The sequence below is a fragment of the Cetorhinus maximus genome, chromosome 21, assembly GCF_964194155.1.
Source record: "Cetorhinus maximus chromosome 21, sCetMax3.hap1.1, whole genome shotgun sequence".
NCBI lineage: Eukaryota > Metazoa > Chordata > Chondrichthyes > Lamniformes > Cetorhinidae > Cetorhinus > Cetorhinus maximus.
This window is the reverse complement of record NC_135899.1, coordinates 84,480,239-84,504,807: the sequence shown is the minus strand read 5'-3', so window position 1 is coordinate 84,504,807 and position 24,569 is coordinate 84,480,239. Positions and strand designations below refer to the sequence as shown.

General features: G+C 43.6%; 1 protein-coding gene across 1 annotated transcript in view; it reads left to right on the top strand.

Moving 5' to 3' along the window:
• Positions 1 to 24,569, top strand: part of LOC144696084 (nuclear receptor coactivator 7) — an 87,581-nt gene that overhangs the window by 4,834 nt on the left and 58,178 nt on the right. Inside the window, exons 3-6 of the mRNA XM_078567330.1 lie at positions 2,725 to 2,929; positions 15,439 to 15,623; positions 23,749 to 23,819; positions 23,903 to 24,010. Of these exons, the coding sequence (XP_078423456.1) occupies positions 2,868 to 2,929; positions 15,439 to 15,623; positions 23,749 to 23,819; positions 23,903 to 24,010 (426 nt within the window). The 5' untranslated portion in view covers positions 2,725 to 2,867. The remainder of the gene's footprint in view (positions 1 to 2,724; positions 2,930 to 15,438; positions 15,624 to 23,748; positions 23,820 to 23,902; positions 24,011 to 24,569) is intronic.

The following is a 24,569-nucleotide window of genomic DNA, read 5'->3' as shown; positions in this document are numbered from 1 at the left end:
GCTTCTCCCAACACTCCCACAACCATAAATCAGTTTCCTGGGTCAGGGTCATTTGGTATCCTAGGTAGGTTCCTGGCAGGATTCCTGCTACCCTGCAGAACAGGACAATTCTGTCTGCGCTGCGGTTGAATCTCCATAGGAGAGCTGGGAACACACACACACAGGCAGGAAACAATTCCCCCACCCCCCAAAGATTAGAACGGATCTCCCACTATTAGCCTCAGCCAAGACCGTGGCCTTCAGAAGGAAGGTATGTGAACACAGAAGAAGCTGATGCAAGGCTCTCTCCTTCCATCCAGGTACCTCAAGATAATTACTACTGCTTCTTCGATCATGCAGTCATGGTGGTCCAAGAAATGGAAACCAAACCTACACCAACATCTATCCCTGCACCCCCACTACACTCCCCCCCCCCCCCCCAAAACCCCATGGGCATTTGCATTAGCAGGTGAGCAAGGAAAGGCCACTAGCATACTTGGTATCGATGGAGGAAAGGAAATATAGGTTGATGTTGAGGAGATAATTGGCCTCACCACTCAAGTTTTCCCTCTTTTTTTCTGCTGCTTTCCTGCCCAATTTCTGATGGTTTCATTGAAGATAATCTAACCGAATAAGTCTTGGTGTGATACCCTCAAAGTTGAAGAACTTGTCAAGACTCTATATCTGGACACGTAAGAATTGCCATTTGAACAAGATAAGACCATAAGACATAGGAGCAGAAATTAGGCCATTCGGCCCATCGAGTATGCTCCGCCATTCAAGCATGGCTGATAAGTATCTCAACCCCATTCTCCCACCTTCTCCCCGTAACCTTTGATCCCCTTACCAATCAAGAACCTATCTATCTCGGTCTCGAATACACTCAATGACCTGGCCTCCACAGCCTTCTGTGGCAATGAATTCCATAGATTCACCACTCTCTGGCTAAAGAAGTTTCTCCTCATCTCTGTTCTAAAAGGTCTTCCCTTTACTATGAGGCTGTGCCCTCGGGTCCTAGTCTCTCCTACTAATGGAAACATCTTCCCCACGTCCACTCTATCCAGGCCTTTCAGTATTCTGTAAGTTTCAATCAGATCCCCCCTCATCCTTCTAAACTCCATCGAATATAGACCCAGATAAACAAAAAAGAAACTTGTATTTACATTATGCCTTTCACAATCTTAGGTTAAACTGGTGTTTAAAGCAAGTGAAGTACTTCTGAGCTGCATTGTCATGTAGGAAAATACAAAATTGTGTCCTTGCCCCCTCTGCTTCCTTGCAGTAATGCCTCCAGTAAATCAGAATTTCCTCACTCTATAATACCCTATGCTTCAGCAATTTGGCACAATGGATAACTGGCCTCGCCTTCACAGGGAGAAGGGGAAAAGATTGGAAGTGTTTGGTATTATTTTTTCCATGGACAAGTTACAAAGGCTCCACACCAAAGCAGAGAACCATAATGTTTTGGCAATGAGTTTTTATTTTAAACCATATTTTCATGCACTTTTTTTTCCCCTTTGGGGAATAATGGGGAGGTGATGGAAGGATTCCTAGGTTGATTATCAGCCCTTTGAACCACATTATGAACACTCCTTCTGTGGCCAAGAAGTCCTGTTGTGAAACTTGAACCCAGAGATTCTGGCCTAGAGGTAGGGACACTACCACTACACCTCAAGACCTCCACAGCAACATGAATAAAGCTGATCCTTCAGGCTTTACTCATCCCTGCCCCACATTCTTTATCAATGACAAGTTGTGCTTCCTCTCTTTCAGCCCCATCACCACCACTGCCAGCACTGCCCCACCCAAGCAGAAACCCAATATATGCCATTATTATACATGCCCATTTATGTAGATGGTCAGATCCTGATGGATCAGGCTGTCTTCACACCAGTGGGATGCAATTCCTGATCTTTTCTTTTTATTCATTCACTCAACATTATAGCTGAGAGTTATTAATTCATCGTAGACCAGGGATCAAATCTGAAACCTTTCGAGATGAGATATGGGTCCCTAATATCTGTGATTCCCCTTTTGTCGCTGGGCCAAAATCCTGGAACTCCTTTCCTAACAGCATTGTAGGTGAACATACACCACATGGACTGCAGCGGTTCGAGAAGGCAGCTCACCAAGGGCAACTAGGGATGGGCAATAAATGCTGGCCCAGCCAGCGAAGCTCACATCCCAGGAATGAATTTTTAAAATATCCATAATGAGGCTCAACTGCCATGTGCTCATGGTTGAACAGCCTATCCCAACACTCAATCTCCAGGCTCCCATGTGAAGAATGGCCACTGAATCATTGCTTTCATGGGAGGAAGGGAGAAAACTGAGATAGAGCAAGTGTATACAGTGATGGCCATTAGACTTTGGATAAATTATATCATTATTTGAAGTGGTCCTGCTGGATATCATCACTTTTCTTGCAACAACAGTGCATGATTGATTATTAGCATATCACAGATAACTAACTGTTCCATTAAGCAGTATAGAAGTGTTAATGAAATTATTTAATTTTTCCAAAAGTACTTGACCATATGACTTGTTAATGTCACTCCACATATTTGGAAATTTGACTGTAATCAATTCTCAATTGTCATTATCAGAATAATAGACGTAAAGGGCCCAATTTTAACTCACTCAAAACCCATTCACTTAGACAGTTAAAATTGGACCATATGTTCCTTTTGGACACTCAATGTTTATTTTTTATTTAATTTTTTTTGGTTTTCCTCTATGACATAGTTCTCCTTTCAATCATGCACAAGTCAGCGCAGTCACATGGCTATTTGCTCTATTATTAAGTAAGTGTTCTACTGAAGACAGAAGTGAAATACTCTAATGTCTAAAATAAATGAACTTCATGGCCCTGTAATGTCAACATAACCATGGATCTCAATGAACAGAGGAAGGAGAAACGGCAAGATTATTTTTCTGATGTGAAGACAAGGTAGGTAGTCAACTTTAACAAAGTAAACATTAGAACCCTGATAAACTGGCAAAGGAATGACAAAAAAATCAATTTGACTTGCTGCAACATTTCAGGGATGCAGACAAATCATTTAAAACGATTTTTAGCATCAAATTCAGTTATCTGTACCCTCAGCTGAAACAGGAATTGCTAAAACTGCCTCTTAAGTACTTAAGGGGAATTGAAATTCATAGATTAAGCATACGTTAATTCCATGAGTAATAATTCTAAATGGAGAGAAAATACTTGTTACGAAAGGAAAAGAGTCTTGCATTTATGTAGCACATTATCATGTTTCTTAGAAGCATCCCAAAGTGCTTAATGTGAATTATTTTGAACTGTAACTTTGGCAAACATGGCAACTGTTTTGCACACAACAATATCTCACAAAGACCTGCTCTTCTCCAAATTTGCTTTTATTTGTGGCAAGGTGGTATTCATTGCCCATCCCTGATTGCCTTGTCAGTCAGCCATATATAATTTGAGACTAAAGTCACATGTAGACCAGACTGGGCAGGGCTGGTAGGTTCCCATCCTGAAGGACAGGAGTGAATCAGTTGGAATTTTACAACAAACGAGCAGCTTTCATGGTCAGTTTCTGGTCCCTGCCCGTAAATGGTTAGATTTATTGAATTTATTTTCCCGGTGAGATTGCATGCAAAACTCTCTCTCTCCTTCTCTCTCTCTCCCCTCTCTCTCTGTGTGAGTCCAGTACCACAATGACTGTACCACAGGCTCTTTAATATGCTTTCAGACAGGCAGACATTGCCTCAGTTTAGTAGCTCTTCTGAAGGGAGGAACCTCTGGCAATACAAGGGGGCAGACTGGAAGGTACAGCAAGGAGCAAATGATATCAGCATAACCACGCAAAAGGTTGTGGAATTTTGAGCTCGAATTGCATTCAGCACAGCTTGAGTTTCTGCAATTTTTTTGCAAGAGTTTAAAAAATATTGGGCTAAAAGCAGGCTCTGCCACAAAACTGGTCACACCCTCAGAGTAAATTTATAACCATTGACAGTTTGTGCTAATTGCACTTGTTTGTAAGCCTTCAAGGGGGTTCTCCAAACTTAAACCGTATCTCTTGGATGGAAGGATGCTAATTGGTATGTTTTGAAAGGTTTTGAATATTTTTTTTAAATCTACTAAGAAACTCACTACACATAACTAGAAAATAATGTATATTTTTTAAACATTATTATCGGCAATCTTAAATGGAGTTGGTGGATTGACACTGATCTAAAGTGCTTATTTTTTTAGATTAACCCATTTTCGGATGTACTAATCAAGCTGCACTGATTCAGTACCCTTAAGAATATCAAGGAATATGCTTTAAAGTAAAATATTTTTTAAATAAATCATGTTTCAAAATGTTAACCAGTTGTACTGGTTCATGGCAGATTTTGCATTCGACGATACATAACTGTGTTTGAACAGAAACTCTGAGGAAAAAATACACTTTTCAAAATGGGTGCAATTTTGGGCACAACTGAGCAAGAATCACTGATTGTGTCCAAAGCAAAAACTCTACCACAACATATTCAGAAATTTATTTTGAAGCACTTATATGTCTGTCATTTCTCATCTGTATTTTAGTTTACCTGTTTGACACTGTCAAGGATAAGATGTCACTATTATTGTGGACAAAGCAGACAGTAATTACACCATAATGCTCCCAGTGAAATACAAATGAATGTTTTTAAGATTCCCTTCTTTGTTCACTCCTAACTTTAACCAAGAAAATCTTAGTCTTTCAAAATACCATAGATCACAGAATACAAGTCGACCCGGCATATAAGACAACCTAATTTTCCAGCCCCAAAAGTCGTGCTTTTGTACATGCTCATTGTATGAGTCAACCCCCATTTTTGGAATAATTTTTGGAGGCTTCAAAGTCAATTTACACGCTAACCTCTACGGTATTTCTATTTTCTTTTTTTCGCTAAATATATTTACCCTTGGCACCTGAACACTGTAAATTCCATATGAAAACCTAAAGGCTAAGGATTTTTAAAGCCACGAGGAATTAAAGCATAGTGAGGACAGGCATTCATTCAAGAATCAACTGAGGATAACTAAAATGGACATCATTCTGAGGCAGCTGATCTCAGCCAAAGTGGGAGTGGGCCAGCCAGGGTGTAGAAATACCTTGGTGTCCCTGTTATGTTCATTATCCACCAATCTCTGCTGTTAAATATTGGATAAGCAAAGTATTGGGCTCATGATTGAATATCCTACTGACACCTAGGTTGGCACATTACAAATGGCATCTTTACTGAGGTCCCGAAGGACTTCAGGCAGTTCATAATGGCATCTCAGTGTGAATTACTATACAAGTCACAATGCTCAGGGTAAAGGAAGAAAACACATTCAAAAGTATATCTGAACCTACAGGAGCAACTTAATGCTGTAATCTAATCTCACAATTCAAATGACACATATGAACTACTTAGTTTATATCAATTAAAACTTCTTGATTAGATTACTGCCTATAATTACTCCCTGCTGTTTCCTTTCTTGTATTTAGTTTGCGGTTTAACATTCAGAAAGTAAATGTGAATACTAAACAGGAACCTTGCACTTACTTTTTGTTTTGGTCGAATTAGTGCACAAAGGAACATGCAGCCCATAGCAAGGTAACCAAGTGGATAAAAGAATGTACATAACAGAAACAGTGCTTTGTATTATCTTTACAAACAATACATTACATTGGCAGGGCTGAGTGAGGAGAGTCAAAAATGCGTTTTCACAAATGTCTCTTCAGTATTTGAGCAAACAAATCTTTTCCAGCTAACCCTCAGCAATGCTTGACATTCACAAAAGCAGCAACACGGCACAGTGTGTGCTTTCTGGCCACAATAGCGTGGGGATTACGAAGGAATTTCACAGATTGTAAAGGAATGTTCAAGTAATGCTTTCTTCCCTAATCAAAATGCAATATTACATTCAATGATTTATGTCATCTGAATTGGGTTATGAATCTGGTTCAACCACTTGCCAAAAATCAATATAATTTTTTTTAAATTGTGAGCTTTGTTGAAACTATTTTCAAGTGTTTCAATTCTTGCATTTACTTCCCTTTCTGTAATATTTCAGTAAGATAATTTTGTGGTAAGTAGACTGATCAAAAATAGTACCCATTTATTTTTGACTACTGTGACCCACGTCTTCAGGATTTTATTAGATGGAGTTGATACAGTTCGCCAAAGGCCAAAGTTACTCCAGGTAACTTAGGACATGGTGTGATGCCACCAGGTAAAAAAGAAGCTGCATTGATATAGCACCTTTCAGCATGATTAAAATGCTTCACAGCCAACTAAATACTTTTGAAATAATTGTTGTATAAGCAACTGAAACTGTGTGCACAGCAAGCTCCCACAAATAGCAAATTCGATAACTGACCAGCTAATCTGTTTTTGGTGATAATGTTTGGGAGATAAAAGTTAGCCAGGACATCAGGAGAGCTCACTGCTCTTCGTCACAACATGCCATAGGATCAGTTATGTCCACACAAACAAGCAGACAGGGCCTTAGCTTAACATCCAATCTGACACCTCTGAGAATACAACACCCTCTTGGTACTGCACTAAAGAGTCAGTCTACATTTTATATGGTCAAGTGCTGACATGGAACCATAGAACCATAGAAAAGTTACGGTGCAGAAAGAGGCCATTCAGCCCATCGTGTCTGTGCCGGCCAAAAAGAGAAAAAAGAAACTAGCTGCTCATTTTAAACCCAATTTCCAGCACCTGGTCTGTAGCCTTTCAGGTTACAGCACTTCAGATGCAGATGAAGTTTGAATGCACAATTCAAGTGGCTACTTGTGGTTCTTTCTCTGCTGAACTCTTAATTTCAGCTAGACCTAGGCTGGGTTGGGGGTGGTGCAGGGGAGGCCAAAGAATTCAATAGATTCCTTAAAGGAAACGTCGCCACCCCCAAGCAGGGGAACTGATGGTGTAGTGGTAATGTCACTGGACTAGTAATTCAGAGGCCCAGGCTAATGCCCCGGGACCATGGCAGCTGGTGGAACTTAAATTCAATTAATTCATAAAAACCTGGAACTGAGAACAATGTCAATTATGGTGATCATGGAACTATCATCGATTGTCGTAAAAACCCATTTTGTTCACTAATGTCCTTTAGGAAAGGAAATTTGCTATCCTTACCTGCTCTGGCCTACATTTGACTCCAGACCTACAGCAATGTTAACTGCCCTCTGGGTTGGCCTAGCAAGCCACCCAGTTGTACCAAACCACGATAGAAAGACTGCAGTGGTTCAAGAAGGTGATTCACAATCACCACCTTCTTAAGGGCAATGAGTGATGGGCAACCAATGCAGCCTTGCCAGCACCACTCACGTCCCAGAAAAAGAGTTTTAAAAAATTAATGATATAAACATTTGAAAGTTAATGTTAATTCTGTTCCCTCCAACCCGATCCCCACAGCATGTTCTCACCTTAAAAAAAGGAAATGTACACCAATGCAGAAAGGGGGAACTAATTATTTCCTTCCTCATCCCTTACCGGTAAATCCAAACCTGAAACTATCAGCAAAATATCTCAGCTCTCAGTAACTGTCCTCATGCACACAATCTTAATGTACCTGTGTCTTCACCTATAAGTACCATGTGACAAACTGTACAGTGAGTTCAAGTGATATGCATATTGAGATTTAATTACTTTTGAATCACAACCTGCAAGTGAGTGAGCTCAGGACCTATTGGAATACAGTCTGCCATTGAAACTAACCAATTATTAATGTAATTCATAAACTGGTGTCAGCAGCACTAAGAGTGGCACTGCCTTCCAATAGTGCTTTCAAACTCTCTTTCAAGCTGGGGCATTGTGAAGGAGTAGTACTGTTCCATTTAGACAGGAGGATCAGAGATTGAACTTGGGGAGGCTGAGGGATCACTGTGACAGTTTTTGTCACAACTCGTGTAATGCTGTCAATTGCAGTCACACGATTGTGTCACAAACCAAAACATTAAGGGCAGGATTTTACGTGTCGCAGGCAGGGATCCAATTGGGCAATGGTAATAACGCGCGATGACATCAGGTGAGCATCCCGACGGTATTGCGCACTCACGCAATATTTCAGTCAGCGGCCACGCGCGAGAGTTGACAGTGCGCCCGCCGACAATTAAGAGGCCTATTAAGGCCCTTAATCAATTAATTGAAACCTGTTTTACACTGGGTGGGCGGGCGAATTGGCCAGACGGCCTTTGGATTTTTTTATGAAACCTCACCCACGGGCGGGATGAGGTATCCAACAGTAATTTTTTAAAAATAAAAATTTTCGGCATCATTTTTAATATGTTCCTGTTCATGTGACTGAGTCATATGTGTAACATGAGTCACATTAAAAATGTTTCTCTCATTTTAAACATCTTTATTTTTGTTTCAACAATTCTTCAGCTCCCTGAGGCAGCTCTGTGCCATCAAGGAGTTTTCAGTGCGTGCTCCCCTGCGCATGCATAGACTTTTGTGCTTGCATTCCTCCCGCCCTCACCCCGCTGAGCTTCTCAACGCGCCCTTCACGCTGGCTGGCCATTAATTGGGGGCCGACTGCAGGCAGTGGAGCGTTTCCCGGCCACTCACGGCCTGCCCGCTGCACCTGCCCGATGGCCGGAAAGTCCTGCCCTAAATGTCAGGTTGCTCTTAAAAATTAAAAAAAAAGATTGACAGTAACGGTGCCATCTTGCACAGTTCTCAAAGGCCTATTCAAATGGGATTCTGCGCCTTACAGCAGGAACTGTGATGCATGGATTTGTTTTGTTCTGGTGGTGGCGACAGTTGTGGATGTCTGAGCCGGAGCTGGAGTTTGGTGGTGTTGATTTGAGGAGTGAGTGCAGCTCCGGTAGGTTGATGCTTTCTGGACAAATCATCCGTGGAATCTGTGGCCACTAAGAACCATCACTAAAATTGCTTCCTACGAGTGTGTCACCTTGTGTCAGCTCCACCCACATCTTTGCTTCACTAGTAAGCCAGTGAGTTGCAACCTTTGAGCTAGATGCTTGTTAATATAGCCAGTTGGACACAATGCCAATGCATCTCCATTATAATGGCCTGAGTCACAGCTTTTGGTGTTGCTGAAGGCTGAATCTATGGCTAAGAAGTATGAATGAGTTTGAGAAAAGTAACCAATTCTGACCCTGAGTTAAGGACAGCATCAGAGAAGGAGAGAGAGGTAGAGAAGGAGGGAGAACAGGATGAAGAGGTCCACAAGGCCGTTGATAAGAACAATCGCTACTTGCAGCTGCTGGGGGAATTAAGAAGTACAAGTTGAAATGAAGTCATGAATATACTTGATTTTTATCAACAAAAGGTTGGTTGTCTTCTTATGTGAGAGAAAAAAATTGCAAAATCTTCTGGGCTTCAGCTAGAGCCACTGTTACACAAGGTGGAAACCCAAACTTAGTGCTTGTGGAGGACGTGCCAATGAACTTATCAAGAGAGGCTTGGAAGGGAATCCCCTGAAAAAGTTGAGAACTACTGTTGTGATGCACCATCTGGGTCAGGGTGTTCAGCCCATGCAAACCTCCAAGCTCTGGATGTCTGGCCCCACATCTTAGGCAACTCAGTCCTATTCTTATATTTCCTATTCACTGGTTTGTCCTGTTTTAATTTCGAGATTCTGGAAGTTTGGAAAGGGCTCTTGCCTCATTGATGGATAAATCCTAAATCAAAATACTTTGCTCAGTAACTTTATGTATGTGTAAAGAAATGAATGGAACACTGATTTAAACTTTGGATGTGACCCTGAGGCTCCATGGCACCTCTGTAACCAACGAAGACAATAAGCTTGGATAAACTTCTGATCTAAGGGCAGAATCGTCCCAGATTTACACTAAGTGCAATAGCAGACATGAAAAAAGACAATTTACCCGCTGGCCACAATGGCAGACTTTTGCATCATATCATCCCCTTCCCGCCTCATAAATTATGTTGGCACGGAAAACACGCTGGATTGCTGTTGGCCTTCCACCTTCACATCTCCATCTGGCCTCATCTGCTCTGGAGAATCCCTCATCATCCCATCCATGGCTCCACTCAGCACATAGGCACGCCTGGCATCCTTCTCATTTGGCTTGGCATGCGCCTCTTCACACTCTCTCCATCTGTCTTTATGCAAGACAGGATCATGCACAATCAACAGGAGAGGTCCTAGACTGGGGCTGGAATGTCGGACAGCAAGGTCCTCACTCCATTTGAGAGTCGCGCATTGGAGTTGGCCAGAGAGGACGTTCCTGCGGCAATGATGAGATCAGTGGCAAGCATCCACATGAGGATCCTGCACCATATCATCCCTCTGTCAATGCTGCACTTCTCAGATTGCAAGGGACGATGGAGGAGTCCGTCTGCCTTCAGTCTGAAGTGATAGCGTTGGCCAACACTGGCAGGATGGCAGCCGCCATGAAGACCTTGATCCAGGACATCGGTCCTGCACTGCTGCATGGACTGAATTCCATTGCTGCTGCCATAGTTGGCCTCCAACAGTGTCAACGCGAGAGGGGCGCGGGGCAGTTCGCTCTCACTCCAACTTCCCCTTCTCCCCAAGGGGTCAGCCAAGAGCTGTCAAGCACCCATAGGGAGGAGGACCAGCACTTGACACCCTGGGGGCATCCACCCAAGTGACCTGGAATGTCCGGCCGATTCAAATCCCCTCTTCCTGTGAATCCATCATCGCCAGCCCCTCAGACCGAGGAGGGTGCAGGATACCCAAAGCAGGCTGGGGCCTTCCAGGTCTTGGCCCTCCAGTGGATGCCCATCAAAGTCATCACAGACAACAGGGCGTAGCAGTCAGTAGGCTGTCTCCATCTCCACTGTGGATGTTGGGGGAGCACCAAGATGTAGCGGCAGGGTTAGGAAGGTTAAGAAGATGTAGTTGCACTGTGTAAGCACAGATGTTAATCACTTGGACATAATGTTCACTATTGTAAATAAACTCCCCAGAATGTCTCCTTGTCTGTGGCTCCTTGTTATGATGAGCAGTGTTCATGTCACTCAGATGTGAAACCTTGGTAGCTGCACAAGATAAAGGCAAATATCTCAGTCCAGGGCCTCTTCCCTGTGCAGTGTGTAACCTTCAGAGCAAAATGATGGTCCGGCTTCACACTCACTGGACACATTAGTGATGCCTGCACCTCGATGGTGCTTGTCATTGCTGCCAAAATGTCATTGGCACAGAGTTCTGTCATTCTATGTGCTTTCAGCACCTTTGAAGTGGGGCTGGACCGCCCCCATCTCTTCAGCATCTGTGTCCAGTGACAGTGTGGTCCTGAAGGGGACAGATGCTGAAGGCTGCCAAAGGATCAGGTGCATTTAAAGTTTCAAGCCTCCATGATATGACCCTGATCACAGAGCGTAAGTGAGCTGCCCTTAGCCACACAGGAGTCAGACGTTCACAGAGGCAATTTGAAGATCTATGGAGTATCCTCACTGCATGTTGGCATCAATCTTCTGGAATCTTGGGACTATTAGGGCCTCCGTTGCATCTCTATGTCATGAGCCTGATCACAGAGGGCATGTGCGCTGCCAACAGCCACACAGGAGTCAAACGTTCACAGATGCAAGGTGAGGATGTCAGGACTGTCCTCACTGCATCTCGTCATCAACCCCCACGAATTTTGCAGCTATTAGGGCCTCACGAATGCGCCTGCCTCCTCTGGCCAGTGCGATGACCTCATCGCCTTGAGGACCTCATCCCCTTCAACATCCTCCTCATCAGAGGAGACATGCAGCTCTTCCATCTCCTCCTCAGCCAGGTCCTCCCTCTGTTGCAGTGGCAGGTTGTGCTGCACACAGCAAGCTACGATGATGCGCAACACCCTCTGGGGACTGTATTGCAGTGCTCTATCAGACCTGTCGAGGCACCGGAACCTCATTTTCATGATGCCTATCGTTCGTTCAGCCAAAGTCCAGGGTGTGGCATGAGCCTCATTATGCCATCGCTCTGCTGCAGTCTGAGGCTGCTGCATGGGCATCATTAGCCATGTTCTCTGTGGGTAACCCTTGTCCTTGAGGATCCAACCCTGCAACTTCTGTGGACCCTGGAAGATATCAGAGACCAGCTAAGAATGTAGGAGTCATGGACACTCCCTGGGAATCGTGTGCAGACCTGTAGAGTACAATTGTGGTGATCGTAGACCAGCTGAACATTCAGCGAGTGGAAGCCCTTGTGGTTGACATTGTTGACTGCTTGTTGCCACGGAGATCTAATCGCCACATGAGTGCAGTCGATTGCACCATGCACCTGTGGAAAAGTAGTGATCGCCGCAATTCCCAGCGCTCTTGCTTCCTGGCTTGCCTGATCACGGTCGAAATGCACAAAAGTTCTGTGCCATCACGAAGATGGTGTCCGTGACCTCCTGGATGCACTTGTGGGTGGAGCTTTCGAGATGTCGCACAAGGTAACCTGTAGAACCCTGGAAGGAGCCACTGGTGTAAAAATTGAATGCCACAGTCACTTTCACAGCACTGGCAGTGGACGCACTCCATGTCTCCGTGGGGCCAAATCCAGCACAGATGGCATATGTTCCCTAGACATTTTCAGTCTTCAGCGACACTAGTTCTCAGTCTTCTGCAGGAATGACAAGTGCCTTCTATAGACCCTGGATCTAGCGAGACGCCTACGAGCGACGGCTCACCATGGATCTTCAGCTGCGTGTGCAGGAGGCTCTGCCACACCTTCATCTTGAGGGTGGTGTTCCTCCCATTGGCAAGTTAAGCACCTCCATCTCACTATTTTTCTTCTCTGCTCCCTGTAAGCCCTGAAGCATACAGCTAGATTACCAGGCGCCATGATCCTGATGTTCTCCTCCTGCAGGATCAAAGAGAGAGATGCATGGGTTAGCATATGTACCCAAAGGACCTCTCTTTGGTTAAGTCTAAAGGCCCCCTCACCCATGCCGGAGAGTGCTGGCCACCAGTTGGATGGCCAGTGTGTAGTGTGCTCATTGGCTGTCCGAAACCCCACCCACCTGCTCTACTTGAACAGTTGGCGGCAGCTTTGCCCACTGGACTGCATGCTGTGCTCTCAGCTCAGGCTCAGGCATTCACCTAACCCACACTGCAAGGCTGTGCTGTTAGCTTGAACCATCAGGGTTATAGGTCCAAATCTGAATAAAGACATTGCAAGAGGCTGTGAGTGCCCCCACCAGTGACTGCGCCATGGCCACTTTTCTCAAGGGGATTCTACATCTTGCCCAGTTGTCCAATTGTTCTGCAACCCCCTAAAACACACATTAATTTGCAGTCTGCACCCAAGGGGTGAAAAGATCTGGAGCATTCGGTGGCATATTCATGCTTTTGCGTTGCTTGAGTGGGCAAAAATGCTTCAGAGGCTCGACTCCAAGCGTGTCAATGGAGCTGCTGCTGAACAGTCTCAGCTGCGGAAGAATGCTCACTTTTGACAAGCTTTACCAAGTGTGTAGCTGCTTCCCTCACCCTCCAGCCCCTCTCCCCCCGCCCCGGAATGTGCTTGTGAATTTCCTTCACTCTGTGCTGCCTTTCCCACCACCCACACGAGTCCTTGACCTGGCACTGCACTGAAAGCCAGCTGGGAAAAAATGACTACTTGCCTGTGCGCCCCCCCCCCCCCACCCTCCCCCCCCTTTCCCGAATGCGTGGCACCTCTTGCTTGATGTCCTACAGGCGATCCTCGCGATCACTGCGCAAGTTTGTGTGCACTCACCTCCGAGTTCCCCTCGAAGTTCTGCTCGCCAGGTGCACGCCTTTTAAAGGCAGTCGTAACTCACTCTGTTCTGAAGTCACGCCAACGTGGGAGGTAAATGTGATGTGGAGGGATGATTCTGGTATGCAGCCACAATGATGAGATCTGAATGCGTTAAATTTAAGTGTCTGATGTTGGATGGCAGGAAATGTGGCCCGCCACTGACGGACGGAGCGAACGATCACAAACTGGTTTCACCACGGCGTAAAACCAATTTTTGGCCTTCTCGCCATATTGTCCATTCGTGCCCACCATGACCCCCGCCGCCAGCAGGAGTGGAAAATTCCGGCCTAAGATTCTTTAATTTACTTCGTTGTATTGCAGCTTAAGATCCAACCTTTATACAGTGGAAGCCTGTTTAAAAATAAGATACAAATTTAAAAGTAGGTTTGAAAAAAGGGGAATTACAATAATGGAGTAGAATCACTTTATTCTCTTAGTTTAACAATGATTCTAGAGCTTTGTAGCTGTATTTTGAACGATTTGTCATTTAACTTATTACCTCACCTTCATTGAGACCATTTGCTTAACTTATTTTCCTTTCACAGAGCAACAGAAATTCCCGTGTAGCACGAAACAATGATTGAATCATGTGACCATTTAGAGAGTCAGATGTTATCTGCTCAATATGTCACATTTTTCTCACAGATGCGTCAGATAAGTATTTTCACATTGAAAGTAATTGAGGAAGATTTCCTCGGTGCACTGTGGAGCTGACGCAGTGCTCCCAGAGGGGAACACATCTAGGGAGATCATGCATGCCCTTGATTTTCCAAACCGTGTTCCTACTGGAATGGCTCGAGAATGGGATTATCCGCTACGTATAGCGAAATCTCAGGCCTTTAATGAAGAACAAATTTACGATTGTGGTGCACAGCCTGCCCTTGTGAAAGCTTAGGGGGTAAACGATGGTGTAGTGGTAAACGCTACTGGATTGATAACATCGAGACTGAGACTTGTGCTCTGGGGACATGGGGTTCAAATCCCACCACGGCAGCTGGTGTAATTTGAATTCAGTTAATAAATCTAGAATGTAGAGCTGGTCTCAGTAATGGTGACCACGGCAGCCATCATTGATTATCATAAAAACCCAGCTTGTTCACTAATGTACCTTAGGGAAGGAAATCTGCCGTCCTTACCTGGTTTGGCCTACCTACATGTGACTCCAGACCCACACCAATGTTGTTGACAGTTGACTCTTAACTGCCCTCTGAAATGCCCTAACGAGCTACTTGTTCAAGGACAACTAAGGATGGGCAACAAATGCTGGCTTTGCCAGTGATGCCCACGTCCCGTGAAATAATTTTTAAAAAGCTGGTGAGTGCACAGAAATAATCCTCCTGAGGCAGAATGGCCTTTATGCCGACATCTATCATTCCAATTATTGTCAACTTGAAGGACTTTCTGTTAGAATCAAGTGTTTATATTTCCAAGAATAAGAAAGGCAAAGTAATTTTATGTCCTCCATTCCAGGCCCAAGCCCTTCTGTGACAGAGTTACATTCCCAAGCAGCAAGAACACCTTGTCACCACATGGTGTCCTTACTGCTCAAAACAGCAGAGCCAACAAAACAGCAGCTTATATAGAATGACAGTGGGTGAATCTTTTTAAGTTTCCTTCATGGAATCAGAACTTGTAAAATCCCTTTATGGAATGTCTTTATCTCATTGACAGGCTGGGATTTGGAGGGTTGAGTAGTAGAATTACGTGGGCAACGATTGTCATAAGAGTTTAATGGCATAATTTGCTTTCTTAAGGTTAAAGAAAAAATTTAAACAGACTAAAGCCGTCTCAATAAAGTCTCCAGGGAATGAACATAAAAACAACAAGATGGCCTCCTCTAGGAAGAATGCAACTATGTTAAATGCTGCGCATTCTCCATCAATAATAAATCCATCAGGAAGAATACGGAATACTGATCTTCAACAATACTATTCAATGGGTAAATATTACTGTTTAATTTTATAAATGTGTCTGTGTGTTTATTATATCTGTGTCATATACTGCAGCATCTTTTTCCTTTTTTTAATAAGGGCAATATTTTTCTCCGCCAAACTTCCATCTCATCTTTTCTGAAGACATTCACGTCAGTACCTGTTCAACACTCCAGCTCCTCCAGGCCCCTTAAGAAAACTATTTTTTGCATTTACCTTGCTGGGTTTCTGTGGCCGGTCCTGGCTTCTGTTTCCAGTAGGTTTGGCTGGACAGCAAAGCCACTTGTGCTCCCTCAGTCAAGCCTTTGGTTAGATGATGAGATCCGGTCCCAATGACACAATTGGAGCCCAACCTGCACATTTAAAGGCTCCGCTGGCTTGGGGCAGGTATCAGGAAGGGAAAAGAATGGGCTAAATTCCCTGCTAAATTATAACAGCCATCATCCTCACCCCTCCCACCTCACTCTCGACCAGGATGGAGGAATTAAAATTAACCCCTTAGATCACATAGGCTTTCCCAATGACTTAGCAATTTTATCTAATCAATAGCTGAGATGCACATGCCAGGGAAGTTCCCAGTTCATTTCCTAGTCTGTGGCAGTGATCTCAACTAGGGCAGAAGAAGGGTATTACAGTTGCTTTTAGTACCCTGGGATGGGCAGGGGAATGGGTGGGGCAACTGTCCTGCACCTGGCCACAGTCTACTGACCTCTACTGTGCATGGACATTGATTGAGAATAGGATCAGGCTTGGATACCCTTCTCATTTGAGTAGCTTATTGATGCTCAGTGTTAAGCTTCCTACATGACTAATGCCGACTCGCACAAAGTAATGGGGAGTAACAAGTGCTGATGAAACCATATCTTAATAAGAAGTCATTTCCTTTAGAGGAGAAGTGAAAACAACTGATGAGCTTTTAAAAAATTGTGAATTGGTAATGGTTGAGATGTTTCTGGATGTTGCTTCTCAGATGTCAGGAGGCTTTATTTTTTTTTAATTCTTTCTTGGGACATGAGCTTTGCTGGCTAGGCCAGCATTTTTATTGCCCATCCCTAATTGCCCTTCAGAAGGTGGTGGTGAGCTGCCTTCTTGAACCACTGCAGTCCATTTTCTCTGCTTTGTGCCAGAACTGGCTTTAAGTTTCCTTCTGAAAATTCTGTTTGCAACCTGCAGGAATCTACAAACCCACAGTACCAGTGACCAGGGTCATTCACTTATTATTCTGTGTTTTATCAGTGTAAGATTACAGCTCACAGTCTGATAATTAGTCCCAGTCAGAACAATAATAAAACGGAGTACCTGCTTGCACTTAAACTAATGCTGCTTTAAAAGTATATGGGCCATTTGCTAGTGTCACAATTTCCAATGTGCAGTGTGCTATCAAACCCAAAATGGAGATTAGCTAAGTTCATGTACCAGAAAGACTCAGCAGATAAAAACAAATGTTCTTGTCTCTGGTCTTTGCAAATCCAGCTGGTTTAGTTGCAGTTGCTACTGGCTACACAAGACTCATGCATCAGGAATCATTAGAACTAGAATAACATGTAATATAATATAAAAACCACTTTAAGGAGTGTTATTTTTTATGAATTAATTTACCAGCCAGTATACCATAAAGGAAACTGCTGCCTATGTGTATTCCTGCATTCCAAAGCTTTGCAAAGGGTTACAAAAATATATTACATGATATTTTCACGGGATATTTGAACATTGAGTGAAACTAGGCAAAACCAAGGCAAACCAAGTTAACTGTGGTCCAAACGTACACCTGCACCAAACTCAGTTTTATATTTCTTTAAAACCCCATGGGCTAAAAATTGGTTATGGCCTATTTGCTGGGGCAGGGATCATGATGCACCATTATCCCATGCCCAATCGAAGTGATGCAGGCATCTTCATTCTGCCTGCTCACCTCCATGATTGTGGCTTGCAGCCCAGTGCTAAACAGGCTGCTGACTGACTGCATGCTTTGCAGGGGACCCAGGATCATGTGAGTAGGGCACAAGCTCAAGCACTTCTTAAAGGGAAAGTGCATTCTGGCTTCAGCAGGTGTTAGAACAGCTTCTGAAACCGTGTGAGCTCCACCAACAACACAGTACTGCCACTGGATCTGCAGCAACAAAAGAAAGTCAGAAGCAGCAGGAAGTTCCAGAACAAAAACAAAAACACCTGGAAAAACTCAGCAGGCCTGACAGCATCTGCGGAAAGGAATACAGTTGATATTTTGAGTCCGTATGATGAAGGGTCATACAGACTCGAAACGTCAACTGTATTCCTCTCCGCAGATGCTGTCAGACCTGCTGAGTTTTTCCAGGTGTTTTTGTTCTAGATTTCCAGCATCCACAGTGTTTTGCTTTTAACCAGGAAGTTCCAGGCTGCTGCCTTTAAATAGCACTAGTCCCTTGTGCAGCTGTACACTTGACCAGCTGAATGTATTTAAAAGAGGGAATTAACAGGATTGTGAGATCCGAAATGGTAGATCGACAGCCAAGTTAGCATTAGGCGCTTACTGACATCACGACCTCTGTGTGCTTCTGGTGCATGCACGGTACACCTGCACTATTGCCCTTCCAAACATTCTGATCAGCAGTGGTCCCCCGCCATTATTATCCTCTCCAGGCTCACATACAGACCCAAATTTTACAGCTCATGTTTTTTTTCTAGTTATCGCTCCAAGATCCTAGCATCGATGGCAAGAACGGCTTATGTGTTACTGTTCACATTTTAAGCTTTCCTACATTGTAGACAGCATGTGGGAGAAATTGCTTCCTTGAGGGCTAATTAAATTATTGAGCTTGAAACAGTAAAGGAGTACTTTAAAATGACATTTTATGATTGTTTTCTCCTAAAGGTTCCTCAGCTATAACCCCCGTCCTGACTCAAACTCAGCTGGAAAAACTACATTCTGATTTTTAAGAATCTAAAAACAGAAGAAGGGGAACAGGAATGTTTGGGATATGAGGCTAGCACTGATGTATCAGCATGAACAAATATCAAATTTCCACTTGTAAGTAATCAGATTATCCCTGGAAATGAAAGGCTGCTGAGCTTCCATTGGCCACACTTCAGGTGGCCTTGGAGAGCAACCTCAAGCATTTCAGGGCCTAGAAAATCCGATTACTGACTGCATCATTTCAGTTTAGGCTGCAGCAGTTTGGGCCAGCTGGCTGAATGATACTAGAAGATGCACTGACAGAGAAGTGGCACTGGCAGAGTGGCTGGCCAGGGAGCAGGCATACTGTCATCCGTAGAGAGGACAAAAGGTGCCTCTACTATGGATCCAAAGCACTCTCCTGGAACAACACGAGGATGCTGCTGGAGAACAGAATGCTAGAATGATCTGACGCCTTGGGAATCCCTCCCAACACTGGCCCCCAAAGCCCAGATGGTAGCTGTCTGACCTTTCATGCCAGCAATGTGAGCTACCAGACTAGCCCAATTAGCTTCCATGGCTGCAGTTCGTGCTGACGCGAAAGCTGTCAGAGTTGTTGAGGTGGAATCCACTGCGGTGCTGATGGAGCTGACCACTTGGTTCATGGTGGGTAGAACAGTCTCCACATTCTGCATGAAATCTTGAGATAAATTGGAACTTGACTTCTCCATGCATTGTATGCAGGCTTCCTGGTGGGCTGACCAGGCATTTCCATATGAGCCTTCTTTGGTAGCTTAGGCCCTTGAAGTCCTCTGTAGCAGAACTAATATGCGACCTCGCCCTCTGCTGAGCTGGAATTGGTGGCATCCTAACCCCCAACCCAGCGTCTGGGCACTTGTATCCAGTGATCACCGTGTGTAGATCTGTCCTCTAGCCTAGCTTCAAATGTCTACGTGGTACCATTATCTGAGTTGGTGCTTGCAAGATTAAGACTGAGTGACACTGGCACATCTTCCCTGGCACTGCACTCCCTTTCCTCCATTGGCTGAAGGGCATCAGCAGCTGAAATGAAAGAAAGGGACAAAGGGTTATAGCTTGTGATGTGACGAAGAGCAGAAAGAAAGAAGTTGAGTGTAGAAAGCATCTGAAACTTGTTATGCAAAGCATGTAGGGTGAGGGAGAGGTCAAAAGAGACAGAGTAGATATAAAGGAACCCTACTCAGTGTGTCCAGTGCTGCCACTCCTCCTTCCCATGATGGTCAAGATGCTTTATTCAAGGAATAGAGGATGCATAAACTGGCTTTTTCTCTTCCAGTGGAAGACCATTGTTTGCTGTTGTGTGCCAATTTCTCATGCAAGAAGAGTAAGTGAAAGGTCTAAAGAATATGACAGTCACAGTGGAGCAGCTAAGGCTGGAATCTTCCATTCTGGAGTTTAAATTTGGTGGCAGGGGCAGAAGTGGAAGTGATTTCCGCTTGGGAGGTGCAGGGAGGGACAGCTAACTATGTGCAACCTCGCGCTGTTCAGCTCATCACATATGCATCTGCGATTCTGGCGTCTGAGACAGGCAGGAAGTTGCTGACCCCCCCCACCCCCCTCCCCCAAGCCCCGTTAACTAATAGGGTCGAAGGTCCAGGTGCCATATTTAAAGAGCACCCGGACAGCCTGCACTATCTCTTCCATCTTTGCCCAGCCACTGCTCCACTCTTCCCTGCTAACCCTTCCTCCCTTCCTTGGTCATCCTCCACGCAACTCTCACAGCGACCACCCAGTCTCAATTATAGGCTGGCATTTACAGATGCTCCCCAAAGAGGACGATGCAGCGGCAACTCACCATTGAACATGGAAGAAGTCAAGCTTGTCAGGTGCACGCCACTTAGGTGTAGTCGTAAAAGTGAACGTTCTGATTTCTCGCTGACGGGAACTTAATTCGGAGGGGGATCTTAATTCAGGTGAATTGGCCTTTTAATGAGCTTGTATGATATGCTAACACATGCAAAAGGACTTCCCAACATTGTTCGTCGGGAAGCTTTTAAAGTCCCAAGAATATAATTCCAAAATTTCATCCTGCTGTTGGGAAGTTGATTTTTGGCCTCTGCCAAATGAAGTTCCCGCCACCTGCCAAGCTCTTCTCTGTTGGCGGGACCGGAAGATTCCGCCCGTGTGCATGTGAGATGGGAGTTGTGGGTAAGTGAAGTTTTTAATAGTTGTAAGTGCGTGAATATGTGGTAAAGAATGTTTAGTGAAGTGAGGTGGAGTGTGCAGAGGTAGTCAGGAAGGGAGTGTTCTGAGTGCTATATTTTAATGAGGCTGTGAGTGGTAAAGCTATGATGAGAAAGTACTTTAGCAGCCCTATTACCGCGACAACTTTGTTAGACCATTGTTTTTTTTTTCCCTGGAGCCATGTTCTTGTGGCAAAAAAAACCATGGTGTCTCCTCTCTCCCTCCTTCAGCCATTTCCTCCAGAACTTGCACTCCAGATTTTACATCCACAATCCACCTCCCCTTTAAGAACTGCTGACCACCTTTAAGTAACATCTTGGCCTCCCTTCACCGCAAGCAACCGGTGAATAGAATGGGTTGGACCGGCTGCACGCACAGATCACTATAATAGACAAGTGGTACGGATTTTGCCTGATGTGGGGTGTCTGTGCCCTTTTCTTTCCATGCACCCATTTTCACACATAATTCAATTTATAGTCCATAATTCAATTTATAGTCCAGTGACTTCAGGAGTGGAAGGATAAGCCTTCATAAAAAAATCTTTTGGGTAGATCAATTAATTTTTTTTTTTTGATCTGAGCATGTTGAGTGGAAAATTTGCCATGGTCTGCACAAGCATGAGTGCACTCATTCAATACAGGGAGTTGATGCTGATTGCTGACTGTTCAGGTGAAAACATTGAGTTGACAGTGGCAACATACTGAGCCAAGATTATTGCATGCATTTCCAGATCAATTAGGCAGCTGTTGCTATAGGAAAGGATTCGGTGCCCTCAGAAGAATGAGCAAGTAGGATAATCACCCTAAAAAAAATGTTTAATAGAATCTAAAAGCAAAAAGTATACATGTGCTTACATTTAGTCTATAGGATTATGGTAATAGGATTACTTTGATATTTCCTTTGTTTTTATAGACGGCAATGGCAGCAGGATTTGCATTCCACTCAGCGTACCTTTTCTTATTGTTATGTTTTTGAAGTATAAGCAATGGATAGCTCAGTTGGATAAGGATTGCACTGCAGGCAAGCGGGTCCTGGGTTCAGATGCAGGTTTCACTCACCCATTCATTCTTACAAGGACGACAAAATAATACGTTGGAAATGGGGGTGGGGCCTGCGTATGTGGAAAGAGTAGGTTGCTGCACAAGCTATGCACACTGTCATAAGTACTGTCTTTAGATACTCTTGAGTACTGGCAATAGAAACGGAAACCAGCACAGTCCAATGCTATCAAATAACAAGCTAAGATACGAGTGAAATCTTTCGACTGTTTTGTAGGAGTGTCTGTTAGACAATAACAGGAGTCACACAATTTCTTCTTCAGCTTGAGTATCACAAACATCTGTTAAGCTTGCTCTCTGATGTAATTGCTATCTATACCACAGAGCAATGATGCATTGAACTGACCCAACTCGAGCAACACTGCAGTTTGTGCAAAAGTAAATCAAATTGATCATTAAAAAGCTCAAATGGCTAGTGTCAGTTAAACATGTGAATTCTTACACATACCTTTGCAGAAATTCCAAAACAAAGAGGAGCAGGTTCCTTCATATGGAGGGGGTTAGAAGTAGAAAGCCAGTCATGCATAAGCATTTCAGGTGGGGAGCATATCTTAATCAGGGAGATTTTTATTTTCCCTCCCTTTGCTGCTTACTCTCCTGAAGGTGGTGATTTTTGCTAAAATGCGGACTCACAGGCAGTGGTTGTCAGCAGGCTATTATATTATGGAAGTGCCACTGTCAACCCACACATGTAGGATTCACTGGTTTGCCACCTGAGTGGAGAACCTGGCTGATTTTTCCTCTTCACAACACAGAGACAATGAGGTGAACTGGACTATTCTAACTGTCACCCCAGTTAAGATTAGGTAACTCTGGGATCACACATGGGCCTTCCTGATCTGTAAGGTCTGATACCAAACCACCTAGTGCCTTTGCCAACAGAACCATGGGAGATCCTAGTGCTCCTTTTTTAAATTTTCCATTGCTAGTCTAAAGCTGAGGAAGACTGGTAACAAGTCAAGTTCATTGCATGGGATGTAAATAAGGTAATGCGGGAAAGGTGATAGACTCCAAACTCTGGAATACCCTCGCTACACCTTTCCACGTCTCTTACTTTGCTTTCCTCCTTTAAAAAACACCTTAAACCCCACCTCTTTGACCAAGCTTTTGATCATCTGACCTAATTTCTCCTTTTGTGGCCCAGTGTCATATTTTATTTTATAATGCTCCTGTGACGTTTCATTATGTTAAAGGTATTATATAAATATTACTTTCTGTTGTATGCAACTCGAATCTTAGATTTTAAAAACCTAAGGATTGTAGGAAGAAGAGCAGACTGATGGATAAGGAGTTTCACAGTTCTGGAAAACAGTAGTTAACTCTAGGAATTAGTTCAGTGAGCTTAATTAATGCACTGAGGAGAAAGAGCATGTAGACAGATTGCAGCTGAGCAAGAAACTGCTTCTTTATTCTTATTATTTATCACATGAAATCTATTTCTCACCAACACCAGAGGATAATTAAATTATAATTGAAATCATTCTGGTACACTCATTCATATTTAGTTACCTGTGTGAAAAACATTCCCATGAGATCAAACTAAATTATGTTTAAAACCGGGGGGGAAGATTTCAGCGCACTATATGTAGCAAAATTCCAAATCCACTTTTTAAGAACATGCCACTTGCAGAAGAAATGGACTATAATGGTTTGTGAAGTTGGACAATCATTTCCAGCCAATCCGTGCCCATTTTACATGGTGTTGGGGTTTGGACATGACAGTGGTGGATTCTGTCTGAAATAGGTGGGAGCTTCAATAAAAAGGCAAAGAGGGGAAGTAGCATTCTGACATTCAGAAGTGCAGGATCTACTGAATCTGTTCAACATTTTAAACACCTCAATTACATCACCCCTCAAACTTCTGTACTCGAGGGAATACAAGCCAAGTTCATGCAGAAGACCATATGGACTGGCCTCCATGCCCAAAGTGAGAAACCTCATTTGATTTTTCACTTTTTTTGTATTTTCAAAATCCTTCAGAAAACAAAAGGGAAGAGAAAAATGGTCGAAAATTAATCCAAGAGAAACCAGTAGGCACTATAGAATACAGAGTAAGTATTCTCCAATTCTATCACTTTCTATGCTTGTCTTTCTAATTAACAGATGGAGATACAGTGTGTGGTTCTTTTTACAGGCCAGAATGGAGGACACATTCTATAGCATAGCCCTGAAGTTCAACAGTACACCAAATAAACTGGTTCAATTAAACAAGCTGTATTCACAAAGTATTGTTCCTGGGCAGGTATGTGAATGGTTAATGACAAGAAAAACTCTACATCCAAATCCCAACTCCCAAAAAAGAGCAGGAACTATTGAAAACACACAGTCGGTTAGACAGTGTCTATCAGAGGAAAATAGTTCAATGTTTCCAGTGTAATGTTGCGATCTGTTTACAGTATTTTAATGTGAGTGTGTAACAATGGAGAAAACATCTTTAAGTTGTCATATATACCAATAATCTTTTACTGTTCAGACAGAGCCTTTTTCCAATCCCAACTCCAAAATATATGTAGCTTCTTTCATTAGGTGTGATGAGCAAACTGTGTTGAATTAGAGTCTGAATTTAAATGGTTCCTTTTCTAGACATTAAAATCCATATTTTAATACATTATGGTGCGCATGCACGCACATACACACACCCTATTATTATTAATTGTAGCTATGATTAATGATTTAAGTAAAGACCAAGGGCTGAATTTTCAAAGGGGATGGGGCCCAAAAATTATGAGGCCAGGCATCATGCCGGTTTCCCAACTCCATTCCCGAGGTTGAAGCAGTTTTTGAGGGCTAGCAAGGCCATC